The sequence below is a fragment of the Morus notabilis genome, unplaced genomic scaffold (genome assembly GCF_000414095.1).
Source record: "Morus notabilis unplaced genomic scaffold, ASM41409v2 Scaffold63, whole genome shotgun sequence".
Lineage (NCBI taxonomy): Eukaryota > Viridiplantae > Streptophyta > Magnoliopsida > Rosales > Moraceae > Morus > Morus notabilis.
This window is the reverse complement of record NW_010365950.1, coordinates 192,592-214,861: the sequence shown is the minus strand read 5'-3', so window position 1 is coordinate 214,861 and position 22,270 is coordinate 192,592. Positions and strand designations below refer to the sequence as shown.

The window sequence follows — 22,270 nt, the reverse complement described above, 5'->3', positions numbered from 1 at the left end:
GGCGGTCCCCGACGTCGCGAAAGTGGCTCGGGCGCTGGAGACGCTCTCCGGAGCCGTCTTTCAGAGGCCTCCTCTGATTTCTGCCGTTAAAAGGCAGCTCAGGATTAGGACTATTTATGAAAGCAAGCTTCTTGAGTACGATGCCGATAAGCATTTGGTTGTTTTCTGGATTTCTTGCGAGGCCGGGACTTATGTAAGGACGCTTTGTGTTCATTTGGGTCTTATTCTTGGTGTGGGTGGTCATATGCAAGAGCTTAGGAGGGTTAGGTCTGGGATTTTGGGTGAAAAAGATAACATGGTTACTATGCATGATGTATTGGATGCTATGTATATTCATGATAGCCATAAAGATGAGAGTTATTTGAGGAGGGTTATAATGCCTCTTGAAGTGGTTTTGACGAGCTACAAGAGGTTGGTTGTCAAGGACTCTGCTGTTAATGCCATTTGCTATGGTGCTAAGTTGATGATTCCGGGGTTGCTGAGGTTCGAGAATGATATCGAAGTTGGGGAGGAGGTTGTGCTTATGACTACCAAGGGGGAGGCGATTGCGTTGGGAATTGCGGAGATGACCACTGCTGTTATGGCCACTTGCGATCATGGGGTGGTGGCGAAGATCAAGAGGGTTGTCATGGATCGGGACACTTATCCGAGGAAGTGGGGTTTGGGTCCTAGGGCGTCGATGAAGAAGAAATTGATCGCGGATGGGAAATTGGATAAGCACGGCAAGCCTACTGGCAACACTCCTCAAGAGTGGCTTAGGAATTCGGTTTTGCCTGCCGGTGGGGATTCTATGGTTGCAAGTCTTGCGGCTGCTGCAGCTGAACCTGCTGTTGTGGAAAATAAAGATGCTGCTGAAGTGGGGAAGGAGAAGAAAAAGAGTAAAGCTACTGATGAAGAGGGCGGTGATGGACGCAAGCGCAAATCAGATGCAATTGAGGATGAGGCTGAGGATGCCGCCAAAGAGAGTAAGAAGAAAAAGAGGAAGAAGGATGAAGAAAACGGGCATGTTGATGATACTTTGGATGGGGACAAGGCCGAGAAGTCTGAGAAGAAGAAGAAGAAGAAGGAACACAAAGATAAAGAAGAAGCAGCTTCCCCTGAAACTGAAAAGTCGGAGAAAAAGAAGAAGAAGAAGGAACACAAAGATAAAGAAGAAGCAGCTTCCCCTGAAACTGAAAAGTCGGAGAAAAAGAAGAAGAAAAAGAAGGACAAAGAAGCTGAGGATGGCAGTGCTAAATCTTCCAAAGGTGCCGCTGACAGCGAGGCTGGTAAGAGTGAGAAGAAAAACCAAAAGAAAAAGAAGAATAAAGAGGAAGAAGAAGAATAGTTAGATGATCAGGAAAGTATTTGTATTTTTGGTTTTTAGTTTATGTCAAAACTTTTTTCTTTTGTTGTATTTGTTTCTGTTTTCATCTGAAATGGGATTTCATTCATCCTGTATTAGCTTTTTCCAAGCACTTCCTAAAGGGTCTAGCTTTGGCATCACAGTGTCCTTTGTATGGCAGCCTGGAAGGCTATTTTGTCTTGGTGATTAAGTTTTATTTGTTGTTAATCTTTTAGCTTAAAATATTCTCTTGTTTTCCAATCTTAAAAGTAATTATTCCCGTATATTCTTGCATGATCATCTGCTGCAAAATTTTTGGTTTCTGGATGTTTGCTTTCCTTAAATTCTGGAAAGGAAAAGACCGTACTTTCTGATTTGAGCAAATGAGCTTACGGCATAATCATCATTTCATGGAAGAGAAAACGCTTCTCAGTACTGAAGTTCCTTGGCTTTTTTTTTTATAAATATTATTATCTAGAGTTGTATCTATCTCTTGTCTGTCTTATGTGTTCATCAATAAAGTTTATTCATAAATAATATGTATTTAGTCCTTGCTCTGAACTTCACTTTATTCCTTTCTACTGCATTTTCACTTGTGACTTTCTTATTTTCATTAGCATGCGTGGGCGCCAAAGTTCTACAAGAAAACGACTTGCAAAGTAGCATGTATTTGTAGATTTGTAAATTGATAGTAATGTATTGGTGCAAAATATGTACTTTTTAAATATGCCGAACATTTAGCTTTGGACTATTAATTGATTGCAAAAGCTTATCCAAACAGAAGCAGATGCATGTTTTCTTTTTCTGTGAACCATGAAATTTCTGTTTTTATGTTTGTACCTAGTGATGAGATACTCATTCATCATGGATTTAGTCCATGGATCATTGGTTATTGGTGTTTGACTGGTTTTGCAGGTAAAGAAGAATGGAAATAAGTTGTTTATTCTGTTGGAAGTATCATCTGTAGTGTTGCACCTACAATCTTTCAATTACTTAACGTAAAGTATTATCCTAGAGTAATAGAATGTTATGAGCTTACCTGAGCGTTGCACCTACACACTGTCCAATCAAACAGAAGCTAATTTTTTAAGAAAAAATAAGAAACAAACATGAAGAAGAAGAAGAATAGATGAAAGGGCTAATATTCTGGGTTTAAGTTGTCAAACCTTGACTTTTCCTTTCTCTTGTTCTTTTCGACTGCAATGAGTTGTTTGCTTATTGGTTGTTACTTGTTATCTTTTCTTAAGATCATGTTTCTACACCACATTTTCCTCTGTAGTAGGGCACAAGAAACTCACCAATCCACCTGCACCAACTCGCCTACCGTAGTTGGTGACACGTCAAGTACCCGACAAAAGTCAGGCGGGCGGTTTGCATCCTTCTGAATTTTATCCCGTGTGGATGATGACCACTTCTTCTTACAAGGGTATGACACCTTATTTTAATTGCAAGTCTTTCTGTTAGGTTTCGCATGTGGTTTTAAAGTTTAAATGATTGCGGGGCAGTTTTAGTTTATTTTATTTTTTATTTCATTCATTATCTCATGTGATATCTCATACCTGGAAAAGAGCCATCCGCATGCTGCATTTTATTCATTAGCAGTTCATTATTGTCTGCTAAACCCTGTTTCTACAGTTTAAGGATTCCGGGGTTGCGGTGTCTCCCACAAGAGAAATTCAGTTTATTAACCAACTTTGCTCAGCCCCAGAGACAGATTCTTTTTAGGGTGCTCTTGTTTGAACTCTAACTTCACTGAACATAATGTATTATTGTTATTGTTGGCATTAATTTTTTACCATCTTTAAGGAGTACATATCCAAAGCCAACTTCATATAGACTTGAGCGTCATGGTATTATTTTTTTTTTAAGAGATGCATTAGTTACTTGTAAAGCTCATGCATTACTTACGTTCTTGAAACGATGGAATCAGATTTTTAATCTCAGAGGGTGATATTAGAAGTTTTAACATAATTTCTGTTGGTTGAAACGAAGACGGCCAAGGATGTTGCCTTTCATACAACCTAAATGTGGAATTCGTGGCACTGAAGTTCTCGAGTTGAACGAGGAACATTGTCTCATGTTGTATGATCACTAAAGTTCTCGAGTGGAATAAAGTTTTTTATTTTTATTTTTATTTATTTATTTATTTATTTATTTTTAGAACTGGAGTTGTGGATTTGAACTCAAGACCTCGACGTTAAAGAAAGAGAGTCCCTAATAAGAGGAATTTACTTGACTTTTTTTTAAGAGTGTCCCTAATAAGAGGAATTTACTTGACTGAGAAAAACCGTTGTCTTCTTCTAACTTGTTCCCAAATCCCATTTAATCCCTTTGTTTATTAATTCTATTTGGGACTTGGGATGGGCATTTTACCCGCGAGCGCGGATACTTATGAGTACATATCCCGAATAGAATGGATATGAAAGTTATTAAATATGAATAGGGACGGATATGGAAGTTTATATTATCCTTCGAATTAGAAGCGGGGCGGGGGTAGGGGTACTAGCCCCACCCTGTCCTTATCCTTTTATACATATCCATGTATTTTTAAACATATTTTTAATACAAATATATTATATATTATAATAGTACTTAAAAAATATGGGTTTTAAAAGAAATTAAAAGGATTTTACTATTTTACTATCTTACAAAACTCTAATAATTTTTAAATTTAAAAGATATTAATACTATGTATACTGAATTTTATATTTAATTTGTCGCAATATTATTTTTCATTGGATAAATGGGTAAATAGAGAAAGCATTCCTGATGGGAATTCTCCGACCCCAACCCCGAATACGCAAATATGAAGGCAGGTATGGGAAGCAAAGGTTAAAGTGGAGGCGGGGGTAGGATAAACATACCCGATCCCACTCCGATGCTCATTCCTATTTGGGACAATGTGAACACGCTGTATAAAGCAAACAATATTATTAACATTGATACTTTTTGAACTTTACGGTCATTGTCAGTTTACTCATTAACTTTAAAAACTCCTACTTTGTTCATGGACTTTAAATTGTTCCAACTTAACCATTTCTGTTATAATTTTTGTTAAAAACAAATTGAAAAAAAAAAAAAAGAGTAAGTGTGATCACGTGATTTTTATCTATTTATTTTTAATAGAAATTCAAAAAAAAAGATCACCTGACTGCATTACTCTCTTTTTTTTTATATGTTTTTAACACAAATCACAACAAAAAGGGTTAAATGTAAACAATTTAAAATTTAAAAAACAAAATGGAAACTTTTAAAATTCAAGAAATAAAATGAGAATGACCATAAAATTTAAAGAGCACCTTTGACTCCTTGATATTAATCTAAGCAAATATTTACTCACAATTTCATCCGCGCACTGAGTAAATCTCAAGGACAAAAGCAGTTACCTAAACTTAAAAAAAAAAAAATATATATATATATATATAATCGAGTCATTTTCAATAAGTTGTCTTCATATTGCCAAAACCATGGAAACCGCGAAGTAGCCCAACATCAATGTAAGTAATTAACTATCTGATCATTAAAGCTTCATTCATTTCACCAATTTGAGTTTTCAGTTTTACATTTCTACAGTTAAAAATTCTCAAAAAATGTCACATTTAACTTTTTTTGTTACAGTTAAAAGCTCTAAAAAATATCACATCTCAACTCAAATCCGCAAAACTAACGATGTGTAAGTTAACAGGAATCGGTCGTAGAGTACAAATAAGACCCCCAACAACGGTACATGTTTCTAAAGTTGATGGTAAGTGAAGGAAAACAAAAATCTTTTACTTGATTATCTTCTTGGTTTGTACATTGTTGTTTAATGTTATGCAAAGAATCATTCTTTGCAGGAATCCTGCTTGCTCATCCACACACACAAAAATGAAAACCGAGAAAACAAAATACTTAATTGAGCAGAAGTACAGAGATTTTATTAACTACTTTCATCTAGGATATTAGGTAGTAACTAGTAAGGTCAAAAATAAAATAAAATAAAATAAACCCGACTCTTCGAAACTATCTCTAAGAAAAAAGGGACAAAGAAAGCAAGGACCAGCAATAGTCTTACATCCTCCAGTGCACCTGTCATAGGTTTCACTTCTTGGATTTCTTCGATCCCCTGAAAGATAAGATAAATACATGCATAAGTAATGGTTTCTGAGTTTAATACTAAAACAACCCTGTTTCAAAAACATTTGGAGTATAATTACTGCGTAGGTTGAGATGCCGCAGTGAGAGGAGTAGCAGGTGTTGCTGCCGGTAGTTTTTCTCCGGGCCCCTGTAAACAAGTTAAGAAGATGAACAATGTCAAAGGCTTAAGAGTCCTAATTGTCAACGGTGACGTGACATAATGCAGTACCTCCAAAAAAAATGGAAAATTTTTGGATCGATAGGTGACTATGAATTGCGTTGGAGTTTTCACAAATGATGCGCCAATGTTTTTCGATGTTTAACGTTTCCATAAAGTCATTTCTTAATGGTAGTGCATAAAATGAATACCTGGGCCAGACGCTCCTCTCTCCTAGCAATTTTCCGCTCCCTGCTGGCCTTGTTCTTTGCCCTCTTAGCCTCAAACTGATCAGACAAAGTCTTCTCTCTTGCCTTCTCAGCCTTTGACTTGTGAATGCTCTCCATCAGCACACGTTTGTTCTTGAAAACATTACCTTTCACCTTCATGTACATGTCGTGGTACATGTGCCTGTCAATCTTCTTTGACTCCCTGTATTTGCGAAGCAAGCGCCTAAGAACTCGCATCCTCCTCATCCATAGGATTTTGGTGGGCAGCCTTGCCTCCCTTGTACCCTTACGCTTACCTAGAATAAAAGTTCATAAACATGCGTTCCTCGCTAACAATTCTCACAATAATAACAGCACCAATGCAACCAACCTAGACTATGTTTTACCTAGTAAATTAGTATCTTAGCTGAGCAATCGCAAGCCTGCTTGGCAGAATGAAAAAGGCCGTCTACCAAAAAGCAAACTCACAATTTACCAATTAAGTCCGAGCTTTCTTCTTCTTCTTCTTCTTCTCCTTCTTTTTTCCCTTTCATTCCTAATTACAAAATTTCTAAATCAAACTTCATCTGAGGATATTTAATGAGCTACCGCACATGTACTCAACGACAAACTGACAAATGCACTACACGATTCCTATATCACAACGTAAAAGTGAAGTACTAATTTCACTACCTTAAACTCAAGCCCCAAGGTTTTAACTTCTCATAAACAACATAAACATAAATTACCATATCCAGAGTGACGTCCCTTCCTCTTGGCCTCCTTCATGCGCCGGGCACGGGAACGAGAGTGAATCTTAGTCGGCTTCCGAATAATGAAACCATCCTTAACCAACTTTCTAATGTTTTGCCCTGCACACACACACAGCAGTAACAGAAATCAATACTTTTTCCACGCCAATATTTGAAAATCACCGCTTTCAAAACACGAACCAAACGGGTAATCTTCTTATCTTTTATTCCTTTTTGTTTTGCTAAATTAAATCAACATCAAAAAACCACGCTCAAAAAGAAAGCTTTCTGAAATCGCCTTTTAATTTATCCAAACATAACTTCTTCAAGACAAGTAACAAACTCTAAGAACTGTACAGAATATTACAGCAAAATATGCATACATAATCAAGCAGGAATTTTTATAGAAACCCAAATGGAAAGTATCAGTCAGAGATGAACCCTAGCTCCGAGAACTATCAGAAATAGATCACAAAGCAATGTTTAGATACAGAAAAAATACCAAAAAATTAGCATAGAACTACGAAAAGCTCATCAGGAAGTTAAACTCTAGAGTCCTAAATTGAATCGTTTGCATGAATTCTAGTAAAGGAAAAGGTTGAGAAATGGAAGATAATGAACGTACGAGAGTTGGCCATGGAGATCTCATTGACTTCATTGGGATCGAGCCAGACCTTGCCTCGCCCACACTTGAGAACGCTCGCGGAGAGCCGCTTCTATAGCTTCAGTGAAACCATCTCTACCTCTCGTCTCGTCTCTCAGACTCCTCCTGCTATAGCCTATAGGCCTAGAGCAAAGATTTTTATAATTGGAATTTAAAATTCGAGTTTTATTATAGTAAAAATTTTTAAAAATAATCACATTTAATTTTTTTATTATAATAAAATTTTTTTACATAAAATTATATCTAAATTTAAATTAAAATTTTAAATCAGTAAACTAAATGAATTTTAAGTTCGTCCTCCCCTCAAAATCGCCTTTATCTTAAATTTAAAATATTTTCCACTTTAGTCCCTATCCCTAATTCGTGACTTAGAGAGTGTTTAGTATGAGGATTTGTGTCACAGTTCGAAGCTTGTTATAATATTTTTTCTCATAAAAAATACACATAAATTAAAAATAATTCTGAATTATTATTTTAAATCTGTGAACGAAACGTCCACTTAAAACACGAAGATCATGTTTATAACTGGAGTATCGTGAGATTATTCTGTGGCAAATTTTGTACTGAAATCCAAATGGAGATCCAATTTGAAACCACTAGGCCTCGTTTATTTCGCCGATTCGAATTTAGAATTTGAGTTTTGTTACAGTAAAAAGCTCTCAGAAACAGTCACATCTAACTTTTTTGCTACAGTAAAAAGCTCTCACACAAAATCACATCTCAACTCGAATTACAAACTCAAATCAGCGAAGTGAACGGGCCCTATAAATACTTCCGCACTTGTACCCCAATGGCATATTTTCTCCGTCATTTTGACAAATCACTGACCAAAATGGTATATTGGCTTAAAAGGACAAAAATATCAATATTCTATTCTAAGTAAAGATAAAATATTTCACCATTTGTGAAATAAGGGATTTTTGAAAATAAAAGCGGTAAAATTGAAAGCATGCATAATCTTAATGAAATTAGATCAATAGTGGTTCTTCCTGATTAATAGATATTGAAAGGCAATAACACCCTTTACGGTATGTTCGGTAGAAGAGATATATGGGTGAAAGGATGAATAGAATATGAGGGAAGGGGAATGAGAAAAAATGAATGAATTACAATTTTTTTTAAAGTTGTTTGGTATAATTAATCCTCCTTATTTAGTATTGAAAAGAAAAGAAGGGAGGATTAGTTTGATTCCTAAAATTACTATATTGTTCATATAAAATAAATTGATTTGTATACTCAATTTTCTACAAATAATTTTTTTAATATATAAGTTGTTTTAAACTTTTTTAAGAAAATTTTGCGTATAGGAACATTTTTTTTTACAGAAAAATAGAAGAATACATAGACACACGCATAAAGGATTTTGTAGTAAAAAAGAATAAATTGGAAAATTAAAAGTAATTATTATCATTCAAAAAATGTGAAAAAATAATAAATTAATGGACACAAAATGTATTCACCACAGTAAAATGGAGTAAGAAACATTAAAATAAAATTAAAAGAGAGAGAATTAGTTAATTTAGAAAAACAAAATGAAGGTAAAAATGTAATTAGCAATTATTTTTGCTTCCATTCCATCACTTTCCGATTAAGGGTCCCTTTGAATTAACTCAAAAAACACACTTTTAGCTTATTTGGTCCAAAAGTTATTTTTGACACTGTTTGGATGGACAATAAAAAAATGCTTTTGACTTTTATAAACTCTTTTGGGATAAGTCACCTCTTCAATGCTTATGGAAAAGAGTTTATGAAAAGTTTTTTTATTTATCCTTTTTAACATTTTATTTGAATAATAAATTAAAAATTTCATCTATATCTTTTTATTACACTAATTTTTTGTAACAATAAGAACTTTTGACTTATTTACTAAAGACGTTCAAAAGCTCTTCTGAAATAAAATAAAATAAAATTAACTCAAAAAACACACTTTTAGCTTATTTGGTCCAAAAGTTATTTTTGAGACTGTTTGGATGGACAATAAAAAAATGCTTTTGACTTTTATAAACTCTTTTGGGATAAGTCACCTCTTCAATGCTTATAGAAAAGAGTTTATGAAAAGTTTTTTTATTTATCCTTTTTAACATTTTATTTGAATAATAAATTAAAAATTTCATCTATATCTTTTTATTACACTAATTTTTTGTAACAATAAGAACTTTTGACTTATTTACTAAAGACGTTCAAAAGCTCTTCTGAAATAAAATAAAATAAAATAAAAAACTTTCTTTCATACACTATCTATTATGCTTCTTTTATTCTATTACTTAAAAGTAAAAATATAAACTCTCCTAAACATGCACTAAATATGGGAGGATTAGTTTTTGATGGGACCATTTGAAATCCCTCCTCAATCCTTCTCTTGGGCCAATCCCCTCGCGCCAAATAAGCAAATGACCTAATCTCTTCCTTACTTTCCCTCGTATCCTTTTTTTTTTTTCCTCCAATCATTCGTACCAAACACAATCTTAAAGTCCGTTTAAAATGCATATTTAAATCATCTTTAGATGAATTATCATTTTTCACGTTTGGTTGTTAGGGAATTGTTGCATGTTTCTCGTCTATAGTTTGTAAAAAAAAAAAAAAAAAGTTTTGTCTTTCGGAAACAAGTTAATTTTTATCTTACAACATCGTGATACATTTGAATAATAGAGGCTTCATTGGAGAATTTCTCAAGAAAGAAGAAAGACACTTAGAGAAAAAGACGTAACACTTTATTTAATACTAGTTTTGTAACATGTTCCGTATGTATTGTTATGTTGAAAATACTTAAAGAATTTATTATTTATTGAATAATGAGAAATTCATTTATACAACCATTTAAGGATTTTTGAATTTATTTTAATTAGAAATATGTGTAAGATAACAATTGACGAAAAAAATTAAGTACGGACAAATTTGAAAAAAATTATTTTAACCAGTCAAAAATAAAATAAGAACACATGCGAAAATTACTCTTATAGGAATAAAGTGAGGAACAACATACTTTTAAAAAACACAAAAATTAAAATGTAAAAAAAAAATCACAAAAAAGTAAAGATAAAAAAGAAAAAAAAAAACTAAGTGGAGGGCTGCCACAAACAAGAGGTTTGGCTGTTTTCTGTATTGTTAGACGAAGCAAAAAGGGAAAATATAAGGGATAAAATTGAAAAACCAATAACATCATTTTAAATAATCGGAAAGCCACATAGATGGAAAAAAAAAGTGGGGAAAAGGAAACAAATACCACTTAAAGTGCATAAGTTTAAATTTTTATTTCTTAATATTGATTAATACATTTTTAAGTTAAATAACTATATTAGTCAAAAAATGTATTAATTAAGAGTAAAAGGTAAAAATTAATATTCTTGAACTCTAAGAGTAAATTGAGTAATTTTCTCAAAAAGGTTTAAGAAAAATTTTGTGCGTCAGGCACCCAACACAAATTTCTCATGATTTAATTAAATATTACTTTTATAAATGCCTCTCAAAGTGTGAACCGTTTTTCAAAACCGTTCAAAACATCAAACTGTTTAAAATGCTCCTCCATCCACTTTCTTCTATAAGTCTAATGAATTTCCTAATATGACATTTGTTGGTTTTCGAAACGATTTTAGATGTGAAAGCATGTGATTGTGGATCGTATATAACAAAAATTTTCATAAAATTTTAAAATACTTTATAGATTACATTAATTTATACACGAATAAATTAATCAAATTAATTTATTTACCTAGCGACCGATTATGACGATAACTTGAATTCTTTGACCTCGAACGTTCCTCGCTCCAAGCTAGTTTAGCACTTGAATTTTCCTTGTCAATTCCTTGAATCTACGAAGACGTGTGTGTGAACACACCTGAAACAAAACGGGATTAGCGAATAAACACTCAAGGTTTCTAATAACACCAACACATGCACGACGTGAAATTTTTAGAGAAAAATTTTCTTTTCCTCACTCTATAAAATTCGGCCACTATAGCTAGGAGAGAGCAAAAATTGTCTCTCCTAATTTTCTACAATATCTTATTTTATAGAGTAGTAGTCAGACTCCCAGAAGAAGTCTAATCTTTATCTCCAATATAAAGTACTTCTCTCTTATCTTAATTTGCCGACCACCACAGGGAAATTCCTCCCTGTAGTAGGCGCAATTTTGTAGATAAAGAATAGGACAAAATTTTATCCTGTAGTCCAATTTTAACTTAATTCAAATTCCAATTTAAGTCAAACTTAAATCAATTTGAATTTTAAATTGGACAACTTATCAAATAAGTTAATTGGATAACTTTGAAGAGCAAGCAGTTTGAATCCCAAAGGGATTCACATTGTGTTGTGATCACACTATGTGAACACCTTCACATGTGTGTTTCAAAATTTAAATTTAAATAATCACATTATTTAATTTATAATTAATTCTCAATTAATCAGCATTGAGTGTTTTATTTTAGAATTCAATAATTCCAAAATTTCCATTTGACCTTTAATGTCTTGTAAAATTATAAGAACGACGCGGGACTCATGGACCTTTAATTTCAAGCTCTAATAAAATTAATAATTAATTAAATACTTTAATTAATTAATTATTTAATTATATTAATTTCAATAGTTACTCCACTATAAACTTGAAATTGTACTCTCATAATTATAGATATAAATTACTTTTAAACTGTAAAGTATTCATTTGATATAGTCATTGTATATAAATTAATCTTCCATAAATAATTCATAATTAGAACAAAGTGAAATCCGTTAACTTCTCTAATTACATCTTTATCATTGAGTACTATTAATTCTCTAATGAATAATAATTCATAAAATAAATTCATGAATTAGAGCTCTTATTAGTCTAACTATTTGAATCAACTTTCAAAGGAATTGTTTTTTGTTTTTGTGTCTGGTTTCAAAACTTTTATTAAACAAATACGAATTACAAACTGTTTTTATTTTTGTGTCTAAAAAAACGTGTGAAAACTATTTCGAAAACAATTCTAAACGCACAAAGGAGTATCAATGTAAAAACCCTAAAAAATTCAACTATAAATCCTAACATTTTCTCCCGAATAACGGATAGTACAAAAATGGGGGGCAGGAAAATGGAGGTAGAGAAGCCGTCAAAACCCTCTCTGAAAAACCCTAGCAAGAAGAGAAAACTTCCTCTTGGCCCCATCAAAACCGACGAAGCTAAGAAGAGGTCCAAGACGACGAAGAAGAAGAAGCAACGGCTTATCGAGACCAACGACAATAAAAACGACAACGATGACCGAGTCGAAGAGCAAAATGACAATGGCGAAAGCGGTAACAACGAAGTCGTTCAAACGTCGGCTTCGACGCAGCTTCGGGTCTTTCTGGATCAGTTCCAGTCCGGGAATGGCATCCAGCTTTCTTCTCTCGAGTTGGAAGCTATTAAAGGTATCTTCGTTTTCATTTCTCTACTTCGGTTTTAGGGTTTTGTATATTTTTTTTAATTATTATTTTTTGGTGATTATGGTAGAAGTATTGGGGATGGAAGAAAATTGAATTTTTTTCTTCTTTTTTTTTTTTCGCAAACAACTTTGTGAGATTGGTTATCTTTGCTCCGAATTCTCATGAACCTAATATTTTTCTATGTACCCAATGCGGAGAAAAGTAAAAGAAGAAGATAGGAAAAAATTAGTATTAATTGCATAATACTGAATAAAGGTTTTGGTGAACGACAGTGTTGTAAAGGTGGTAAATAAGAATCAGAAATTAACGATGAAGTGATTAGTTCCTGTGTCCCAATGTTTTGGGTTTTTTTTTTTTTTTTCCCCCTACCTTCCTTATAATCAGTGGAAGAGTTGTTTTGTTTTTTTGTTTTTTTTTTTCCAGGGATGGCACTATTAAAATTAGAGCTATTTCTTAATGTATGGATAACATAGTTAACCTATTTCAATTATAATTTTCAGATAAAATGTGAACACAACAATTTTTTCTTTTTTTTAAGTTTGAGAATAAAAGATTTTGAAATTTGAGCAGGTGCACATGCCTCCATTTACTACCATGTGTCTCCGCCACTGCTTTTAATGCCATTGTTTGAAGCTATCGGTCAAAGACCTACAGTTCCTATTATATGTTGCTTTTAAAAAAAAAAAAAATTGTTCATACTTCTAGTGCTCATCATTCTTCAAGAAATTTTCAAAAAAAAAAAAAAAAAAAAAACATTGAGAATAAATAGACTTATATAATTACGCTTGTGATTTGTAAATTGTGCAGATACGTGCATTTTGGAGCTATCTCAATGCACAGATGAGGACGCAAAGTCCTTGGGAAAAGATATGAAAGTCGCTTTTGGCCCATCATGGAAAGAAGTTCTTTGTGAGAAGCAGTTGTTGGAAGGAAAAGTTGATCCGGGTTGTCCTGCAATCCTTATTATTAGTTCATCTGCTATGAGATCAATAGAACTTCTAAGGTGAGTGCATTTTCGACAAGTTACATATTTTCGTTTTCTGGTGCTCATACATTCGTATTCCTACCAATAAGAATGTGTCGTCTCTTCTGGCCATTATTGATAAGAAATGATTTTTTTCCCAATTTTATCTAGGGGTTTACAATCATTGACTAAAGAATGCCCTGCAGTGAAGCTATTCTCAAAGCATATGAAGGTTGAAGATCAGGTAGTTGCTCTCTTTCTTAATTCCCAATTTCAATGCTAACCTATCAGAACAAAGTCTTGTAACTCTTTTTTATTTGTTTGAGTGGGGTGGGATTTAATGTATAAGATGTTTGAAGGGTAAGGTGAATTCTGTGTGAGATATAGGTGATCAGGATGTGCAATATTTGAATGCCTAGCAGGGGGAGGACGAATTTTTGAAATAAAAGTTTGAACACTTGGTGGTTTGTCATCTGTTATGAAGAAACTTGCCAAAAAAAAAGAAAAGAAAAGAAAAAAATCTAAAGGACAAGGGAACTGCTTGCTAAGGATTTTAGGATCCAAGCAAATTATTTGAGTATATATTTACATGCAGAGTGCAGTTCAATTTTTTGAACTCTATCAAGCTTTAAACAAGATTCTTTGAGAGTAACTCCCTAAATTAAATTTGACTAGCCAAATGTTGGGAGCTAATTTTGGACCTCGATTATGGTGGTTATGTTTTATATATAGTGGGGTAATCTGTAATCTATATTTTAGGTTTTCTTTCTATAAATAAATATGCTTTTGAAGTTAAGTTTCTAAGTTAATTAGCATTAGTTCATCATTGATGCTTTTGAGATTGAGAGGTTAAGAACATATCTTTCAACCACTTATTTTTATATTTTGGACTCAGTGTCATTTTAGTTTTCATTTTTTAACCTCCTATAATAGTTACTCATATCATGAACCTGGGAGATGATGACACTATCTATTATCAGAGCTTCAACGATGTTGAACTGATTATTTGCACGTCAGTCTGATCCCAAACGTTCAAGATATCAAATTCTTATCAAGGTTTTCTCAAGTGTCTTTTTGGTTTATGCAAAATTTTGAGTGGCATTGGCTCAATTTTAATCTTCTTTTTTTTTTTTTTTTTTTTTCACTCTGGAATTTGTGAGATGATGACTCTATTCCAACTTAAGCATCGGCGATGCTGAATTTGACATTTGCACGTCAGTCTGATCTCAAAATCTCATGAGACGAATTTTTATTGTAGGTTTTTCTCCCTCCAGTGCCTTTTTTGGTTTATACAGAATATTGAGTCCATGAAAATTGTCTGTATTTTTACTTTTTTATTTCTTGCTTACTAGGGACTTTGGTAGATGATGACATGATACAAACATTATCAAAGTATCAGCGATGATGAATTGTATATTTGCACGTCAGTCTGATCCCAAAATTTTATTAGATGAAGTTTCTATGTTGGTTTCTTTTTCTGAGTGTCTTTTTTGGTTTATGAAAACTGATGAGCCCATGAATGCCATCTCACTTTTCATTTTGGCCTTTGTTACTATGCAATTTAGGAGATGATGATTCTATACAAACTTTATCTAAGCATCAGCAATGCTGACTATTTGCACGTCAGTCTGATCCCAAACTTTCACGAGATGGAACTTTTATTATTGGTTTTCTTCTGGGGTTCTTTTGCTTTATGCATATTGAGCCCATGGTTGTCTCAGTTTTTGCCTCAGCGTTGTTTTGTAAGATTGATTTTGGCAAAATGACGACAACTATACAATCTTATCATCAAAGTACCAGTGATGTTGAATTGTATATTTGTATAGTCTTCAGCTCGGGATGTTGCCCGAATTTAAGTTCAATATTTAATCCAGAGCAAAAGAGAAAAAAAAAAAAAAAAAGTTCAATATCTAATGTTTCTATGAGATTTTTTTATATGCCTTATTTAGTAGTCCCTTCAATTCACTTTTAACATGTTTCCTACAATCACGCGAGATATTTGGCCTTCATGTCTGTTCTAGTTTTGGTGCTGGACTTTCTTGTATGTAATACTTCTCCTTTGCCTTTTATGCAGGTATCTTTGTTAAAGAACCGTGTCAATATTGCTAGTGGTACACCAAGCAGGTTAATCATCATAGTTTTCTTTGGGGAGCTGTATATATATTTTTTCTTACGTTTTATTTTTCTTACCGTACAGTATAAGGGTGTGCCTGAATTAATTGCGCATGGCAAGCTTGCATTAGGATGATTAGAATATTTATTCATTCTCTTAGACAATTTATAGGGTCGCTCCAATTCTTACTATGGACAAGTAGGGCATAACCTCTTTTTTCTTTTTCTTTTCTTTTTTTGTAAAACTGTTGTTTCATATACATAAATGAATAAAACTATAACCAGGCATGCTAGTATTTGATAAACTTTTGGTTCTCTGCAGTGTTATTACTGCCAGCTATGGCAGTGATCAATGATTCATAAGAACTCTAGTTTCATCGGCTGATTTCATTGTTTCTGCATTATGTTCGTTTAAGTGCAATGTTAGAGTTCCGTGTGACCTGACGTTTGATCAACTTTTTTTCCATTAAATAACTCAGTTTTCTGGTTTTCTAATATCAATTCCAGGATAAAGAAGCTAATTGACATTGAGGCATTGGGGCTCTCGCGGTTAGCAGCAATCGTACTTGATGTTCGGCCTGATGTAAAGGGCTATTCTTTGTTTACACTACCACAAGTCAGGTTTGATCACGAGATGCTCACCGTTTTCATAAAATCATGTCTAGTTTTGCTCGATATTTTCTACAATCAGAACCCTCCCTTTTCCCAAACAATAAAAAACAAAATATATATATCAAGTTTGTCCAGAAAAGCTAAGTCGCAGTTTTATTCTAGCCTTGAACTAATTATCATGTTTTACTTGAAAGAATCTTATTTGATTTATAACTCACTAGATACACAACGACCCTATGTTAACAATTGCAGAAAGTCTTCTATTATCTCCTGGTCAGAAAACTCCCTGAATTTGATGTTAATATTATGCACTATTCAAATGTATTTTATTTGGCAGGGATGAATTCTGGGACTTGTACAAGAACTGTTTCCATCAGCGTATAGCGGAAGGTTCCCTGCGTCTCGGCCTATATGGTCAATTACCAAATGGGACCGAGTTGAAGGGGAAAAAGAGGAAACATTGATTGAGTTCTGTTATTGTCTAAAAATATAGACTATGAGCCTGATCATGCTAAGCCTGTATTTGTTTGTCTTTTTGTTTTTGTTTTTGTTTTTTTGTTTTTTGTTCTTTTTTTTTTTTTTTTTTTTCCTTTTTGGTTAGGAACAATGCCTGTATTTTTAGGTTATACCTTTCCTCCTTTTTTTGGTCCATTATTGTCTTCTTTTCTGTTTTGGTGGTTAATGATATGGGTTTGAGACGTGCACTAGAAAGGTCATATTTCACGTGAAGTAGATAATGTCTGTAATTACGCTCCCATTTAGGTTTTTAGTTTGAATTTTGTTGATTTGAACTTTTTTATTTAAACAAACAAATTTGAACGTGTGAATTAAATTGTAGTTTGAAATAGCTAAACTAATTGTTATCATTTGCATTTTGCATTCCTTTATATTGTCGACTAACTATGACTTCAAATATCATTTAATTTGTTCCCTCATTTTGAGGTCATTTTGTAGATAATAATTTGTTTCTTTTTAACTATTCATAGTTCAACCTTACTCGGAAGTAGTGCTGGAACTTTGGACGGGCTGTCCGCGACCGCCCGAAAAGTCTGAGTTTTTACCCGAGCCCGAGCCGCCTGAGAAATTTGGGCTGCCCGCCCGAGCCCGAATTTCACCTTGAACGGGCCGCGGGCTTGTATTAGGCGGCCCGAGCCTGGCCGGGCGGCCTGAGCCCGCCCGAATTGCCCGAATTATTTAAACTTTTTTTTTAATATTAAGTTATTTTGTGTTAAAATTTATATATTTACTTTGGTATGCAAGTAGAAAGTTACTTTGATATAGAGTCACAAAGAGAGTGAAGAAAGTTGAAGAAAAAAGAGGATAATTAAGAGGATGAGGAGAGATTGTGAACAGAAAAATAGATAAAGATAGAAAGAAGAGTGATATAGAATAGAAAAACACGAGTATCTATAAGAACAAAACCGGCATTATATAGAAATAGCACTTTTTAAAAATAAAAAACAATAAAAACGTGATGGCAATGTGTTTCTTTCCTTGTGTATATTGTTTTTTGAGGAATCATTTTATCATGTGATTGATTATAAAAAAGGGTCAAGAATGTGAAAACTGAAATATTAAACTACTAAAATAGGAATTTGCTCTTTCTATTAAGGAATTGTCTGTTTACCTTAATTAAAAAGTTAACAATTTAAATAACAAATATGGGCATTGGGTCTAGTGGTATGATTCTTCGTTTTGGGTGTGAGAGGTCCCGAGTTCGATTCTCAGAATGCCCCAATTTGTAGCAACTAAAATTTTCGGGCGGTTTTGGGCAAATCGGGCAACTCGAGCTTATTTTCGGGTCGGGCGGGTCGGGCATGGTCGGAAAATTTAAAAAAATTCCGGCGGACGGCGGTATAGGACGGTTAGACGGCGGCGGGCAAGAGAATTTGTGTCAAATTCGGGCTGCCCGAACCCGAACCCGAAAATCTAGCTTGGGCGGGCGGGAGATGGGCTTGCCCGCCCGAGCCCGAAAAAATTCGGGCTTCGGGCAGCCCGCCGACCCGAACTTCCAACACTGCTCGGAAGCAACCACATACTAACGAGTTTAAGGGGATGTTTGGTTGGAGGATTCAAATTATGATTTAAATTATAATTCATGATTTGTTACAGTATTTTCTCTCACAAAAAATACACGTAAATCAAAAATAATTCTAATTACATGATTCTAATCCATGAATTAAACGTCTCCTAAAATAAGTAAACACTATACCCCCTTTGTTTCACTGATATAACTCAATTCAACTTAATTATAACTAAATTCAACTTAATTTAAACAACAAGAACAATTTAACCTCACTTTCATAAACACGCAGTCTAAATTATATTCTCCGCTTAAATTAAGTTAAACTGTCTAACTAAGAGTTTAATTCTCTTTCAAGTTCAATTGTTCAAATCATTAAATAATAAAAATGTACTCACTCTGCTTTTTACATCTATCAAATATAAATTTAAAATTTTCCTATTCAAATTAAAATTTTAACTGCACTTAAATTGTAGTTTGAATTAGTATTTGAATGTGGTGTGAAAAAATATAAAAACGTTTTCAAAACGGCGTTTGGCGCAATAAAGACAAAGGAAATGAAAACGATTTTTTAGTTTAGTGTAAAATGAGAGAAATAAAAAACGACTTTTAGTGGTTTTTCATTTTTCATTTTTGTTTTCTCCTTTCTCGTGCAGAGAGAGAGAGGTATTAATGAGTTTGTTTTATATTGAAAATAATCTCTTGATAAAACTACCAAACACATTTTTAAAAATGATTTTTATTTGAGATTGAAAACGTTTTTATTTTTATTTTTATACAAAAAATAAAATTATTTTAAAACGAATTCTAAACACACTCTTAATGTCTTTATACTTACTCTTGGAACGTTGAAACGTGCTACTTTTTGACATATTAGCACATGTGACCTAGGTGAGATGGTCAAATCTGTCAATTTCTTTAAACCCTATAATCCAATAGAATTCGAGTCTAGTTCTCCACTTTTTCCCTCTCGTTTTCTTGCTTTTGAGCAACTACTTTAAGGAGAAAATATATATATAATTTAGCTCCTCATTTATCTTTTTACAGTGAAAGGCATCTATTAACCCTTAAATGTTGCTTCTTAACTTAAATCAAGTGATAACTAAATATTTTTTAAAGTTCAGGGCATATTGACCAATGATATAATTTAAGAAGAATTTATAAAATTTATCCACATAAAATGATAAATGTTTTTTTTTTCTCCACTTCATGTGGTATGTCTCCATTTCTCGAGGCCTTTGTAAAAATGAACTAATAAAAAAGTTTATCAACAAAATGACATTTCAAAAAATTTTATTTGCAAAATGATTTCTGAAAAAAAAAAAAAAATATGAATTTTAGATAAAAGCTAATGGAATTTAATAGGTTGATCTGACTGATTTAAATTTTTGATCCAAAAAAGAAAAAAAAAAGAAAGAAAAAGCAAAATCCTCTCCTTAATTCACATACGAAACCGAGCCCCTTCCCCTCTCCTTCACTTGATCAGGTTTGTACAAAATTTCTTCACATTCATTCCTGCTCCTTCAAGGAGAATTATCTTTCTAGAAGAATCTCGATATTTTCCTAGAACTTTCTCGTTTCGTCATTTTTTTCAGGGGAGTGAGATAAAATTAGGTGCAACCCAACTCATTTATCGCCATTGATCTCATTCCAGGGCGCTCTTTTTGTCATTGGATCCAGCACTGTGGGGTAATGCACCAGAAGTGTGCACTACCTTAGATTTTCCCATACATAATAAAGGGGTTAAGGAATAAGGTACATAAGAAAATAAATAATTATTATAGTTGTTACAGGTCCGTTTAGTTCACTGATTTAAATTTTTAATTTGAGTTGAGATGAGATTTTATGTGAGAGCTTTTTACTGTAGTCAAAAAGTTAGATATGACTGCTTTTAAGAACTTTTTACTGCAGCAAAACTCGAATTGGTGAAATAAAAGTAGCCTACATTACTCTCACTTACTTTCTTGGAGTCAAAAGTTACTTCTCATAAACATGGCATTCATTTATCTCAACTTCGTTACGTTACAAATCTTCTTACTCATACACGCATGTCGGATGCCAAACCTGTCACCACTCCACTTGCCACAACTCTCACACTTGACTCCCACTTCGGCACTGCGCTCTTCGATTCCTCTGAGTGTAAGTCTATTATTGGGAGTCTTCAGTATCACTCACTTACAAGACCAGACATTCTAAATCACGAATAAGCTCTCTCAGTACATCCACTGTCCCACAAGTGAACACTAGAATGCAGTCAAACGCCTCCTACACTATTTGTGTGGGACACCTGATCATGACATCCTTCTTCATCGCCACTCTCCTCTATCACTTCATGCTTTCTCATATGCCAACTTGGCAAGTAACAAGGATGTTTCTATGCTACTAGTGCCTATCTAGTTTACGTTGGTTGCAATCCTATATCATGGAGTTCTAAGAAACAACACACTATTGCTCGCTCCTCTACTGAGGGGGAATATTAGTCAGTTGCTGTTACTGCTATCGAATTGTGCTAGATATGTTCTCTTCTAACGGAACGAGGTGTTTATCTGCCTCAACAAGTGGTGATCTATTATGACAATGTTGGTGCAACCCATCTATGCTCTAATCCTGTCTTTCATTATCACATGAAACATGTAGATTTAGATTATCACTTCATTCGCGAACAAATTCGAAGTGGTGCTCTTCAAGTCTCTTCTCACGATCAACTTGCAGAGATGTTCTCACTAAACCTCTCCCTCACGCACGATTTCTTCATATACATGCCAAGATTAGACTCTCCTCCTAGAGCTCCATCTTACAGGGACATATAGGAGAAAATAAATAATTATTATAGTTTGTTATATTTAATTTTGAAATTCGTAAATATCTAGAGTTTTAGATTTTGAGTTTCCTTATAATTATCTAATAAGTTTCTCATTTAATTACTTTCCCTTTTTTAATTATTGAATTATTTGAATTGTAAATTACCTAGAATATGATTTCTTGTAACTTTATATATATTCAGTCAAATCAATGGAAAAGTCCATGCCATAATTTTTTCAAATTATCTCTCATATCTTGGACCCTAAAAAAATAAAGAGGTTAAGGATACAATTTTATTTTATCTATCTATACAGTAGTTTCGACCAAGAGCGTTTTGATTGAAATGCTCGTTTTGATCCTTTGATCCTCTAAAATGTGATATATATATATTATATATATATATTTCACTTCCATCTTTTCTGTTTCTTTTTAATTTTCTTCTCTAAAAGTTGTTATATTTTTCATTCTTGCCTTTCTTTTTAATTTTTTCTCCCTCTCATTTACCCGATTAAAATATTTCTTTTTAAATGTAATCCTACTTAGATATTCGTTTCAATAGTGCTTCAAAATATTGTAATACTAAAAGTTATTCTTAAAATTTTTTATTTCTAATTGTGCCATTAAAAACATTTCTACAAATACGACCCTCTAAAATTTTATATTCTTCGTAACTTTTTTAGAAGTCTCAAAAGGGGTACTACAGAAAATTCAACCAAACGAGCATTTTGGTTGAAACGTTCTTTTTGGTCCCCCACTTCTTTTTTTACCCTAAAATGTTATATTTTTCATTTTGGGGTTTTACATTTATTTTTTTTTGTTTTCCTTCTTTTCTTTTTCCTTTTACTTTTCTTCCCCAAAAGTTTTAATTTTTCATTTTTGTCCTTATTTTTAACTTTTTTTTTCCTCTCCTTTACTCCGATTAAGATTTTTTTTTCCAAATGTAATCCTACTTATTTCTTTCTAGTAGGACTCTAAAATATTGTTATATCTAAAGTTATTCTTACAATTTTTTTCTAACTATCCCATTAAAGTAAATTTCTACAAATATGCCCCTCCAAAATTTAATATTCTTCATTCTTACTCTTCTTCTTAACTTTTTTCCTCTCATTTACTTGAATTAAAATATATATATATA

The 22,270-nt window shown here is 33.1% G+C and overlaps 3 protein-coding genes and 4 non-coding genes across 7 annotated transcripts in view; 6 read left to right on the top strand and 1 right to left on the bottom strand.

Moving 5' to 3' along the window:
* LOC21404583 (H/ACA ribonucleoprotein complex subunit 4) overlaps positions 1 to 1,341 on the top strand; it is a 1,976-nt gene extending 635 nt beyond the window's left edge. Inside the window, 1 exon segment of the mRNA XM_010108916.2 lies at positions 1 to 1,341. This exon segment is cut by the window's left edge and continues 21 nt beyond it. Coding sequence (XP_010107218.2) covers positions 1 to 1,327 — 1,327 coding nt within the window. The 3' untranslated portion in view covers positions 1,328 to 1,341.
* Positions 1,342 to 5,192: 3,851 nt separating this feature from the next.
* On the bottom strand, positions 5,193 to 7,333 carry LOC21404582 (60S ribosomal protein L19-3). The gene is made up of 5 exons (XM_024172774.1): positions 7,184 to 7,333; positions 6,556 to 6,678; positions 5,810 to 6,123; positions 5,521 to 5,588; positions 5,193 to 5,429 (listed from the first exon to the last, which is right to left on the bottom strand). Exons 1-5 carry the CDS (start codon positions 7,194 to 7,196, stop codon positions 5,405 to 5,407), a joined length of 543 nt encoding a protein of 180 aa, XP_024028542.1. The 5' UTR covers positions 7,197 to 7,333; the 3' UTR covers positions 5,193 to 5,404.
* A 4,908-nt stretch (positions 7,334 to 12,241) lies between these two features.
* Positions 12,242 to 17,115, top strand: LOC21404581 (protein CMS1). The gene is made up of 6 exons (XM_010108914.2): positions 12,242 to 12,607; positions 13,430 to 13,625; positions 13,758 to 13,830; positions 15,661 to 15,710; positions 16,206 to 16,319; positions 16,648 to 17,115. Exons 1-6 carry the CDS (start codon positions 12,277 to 12,279, stop codon positions 16,772 to 16,774), a joined length of 891 nt encoding a protein of 296 aa, XP_010107216.1. The 5' UTR covers positions 12,242 to 12,276; the 3' UTR covers positions 16,775 to 17,115.
* On the top strand, positions 14,536 to 14,615 carry LOC112093743. Its single transcript, XR_002903183.1, has one exon. It is a non-coding gene; the product is annotated as a small nucleolar RNA Z122 (small nucleolar RNA).
* LOC112093744 lies at positions 14,739 to 14,817 on the top strand. The gene has a single exon (XR_002903184.1). It is a non-coding gene; the product is annotated as a small nucleolar RNA Z122 (small nucleolar RNA).
* Positions 14,943 to 15,026, top strand: LOC112093741. Its single transcript, XR_002903181.1, has one exon. It is a non-coding gene; the product is annotated as a small nucleolar RNA Z122 (small nucleolar RNA).
* LOC112093742 lies at positions 15,147 to 15,225 on the top strand. Its single transcript, XR_002903182.1, has one exon. It is a non-coding gene; the product is annotated as a small nucleolar RNA Z122 (small nucleolar RNA).
* Positions 17,116 to 22,270: the final 5,155 nt, after the last annotated feature.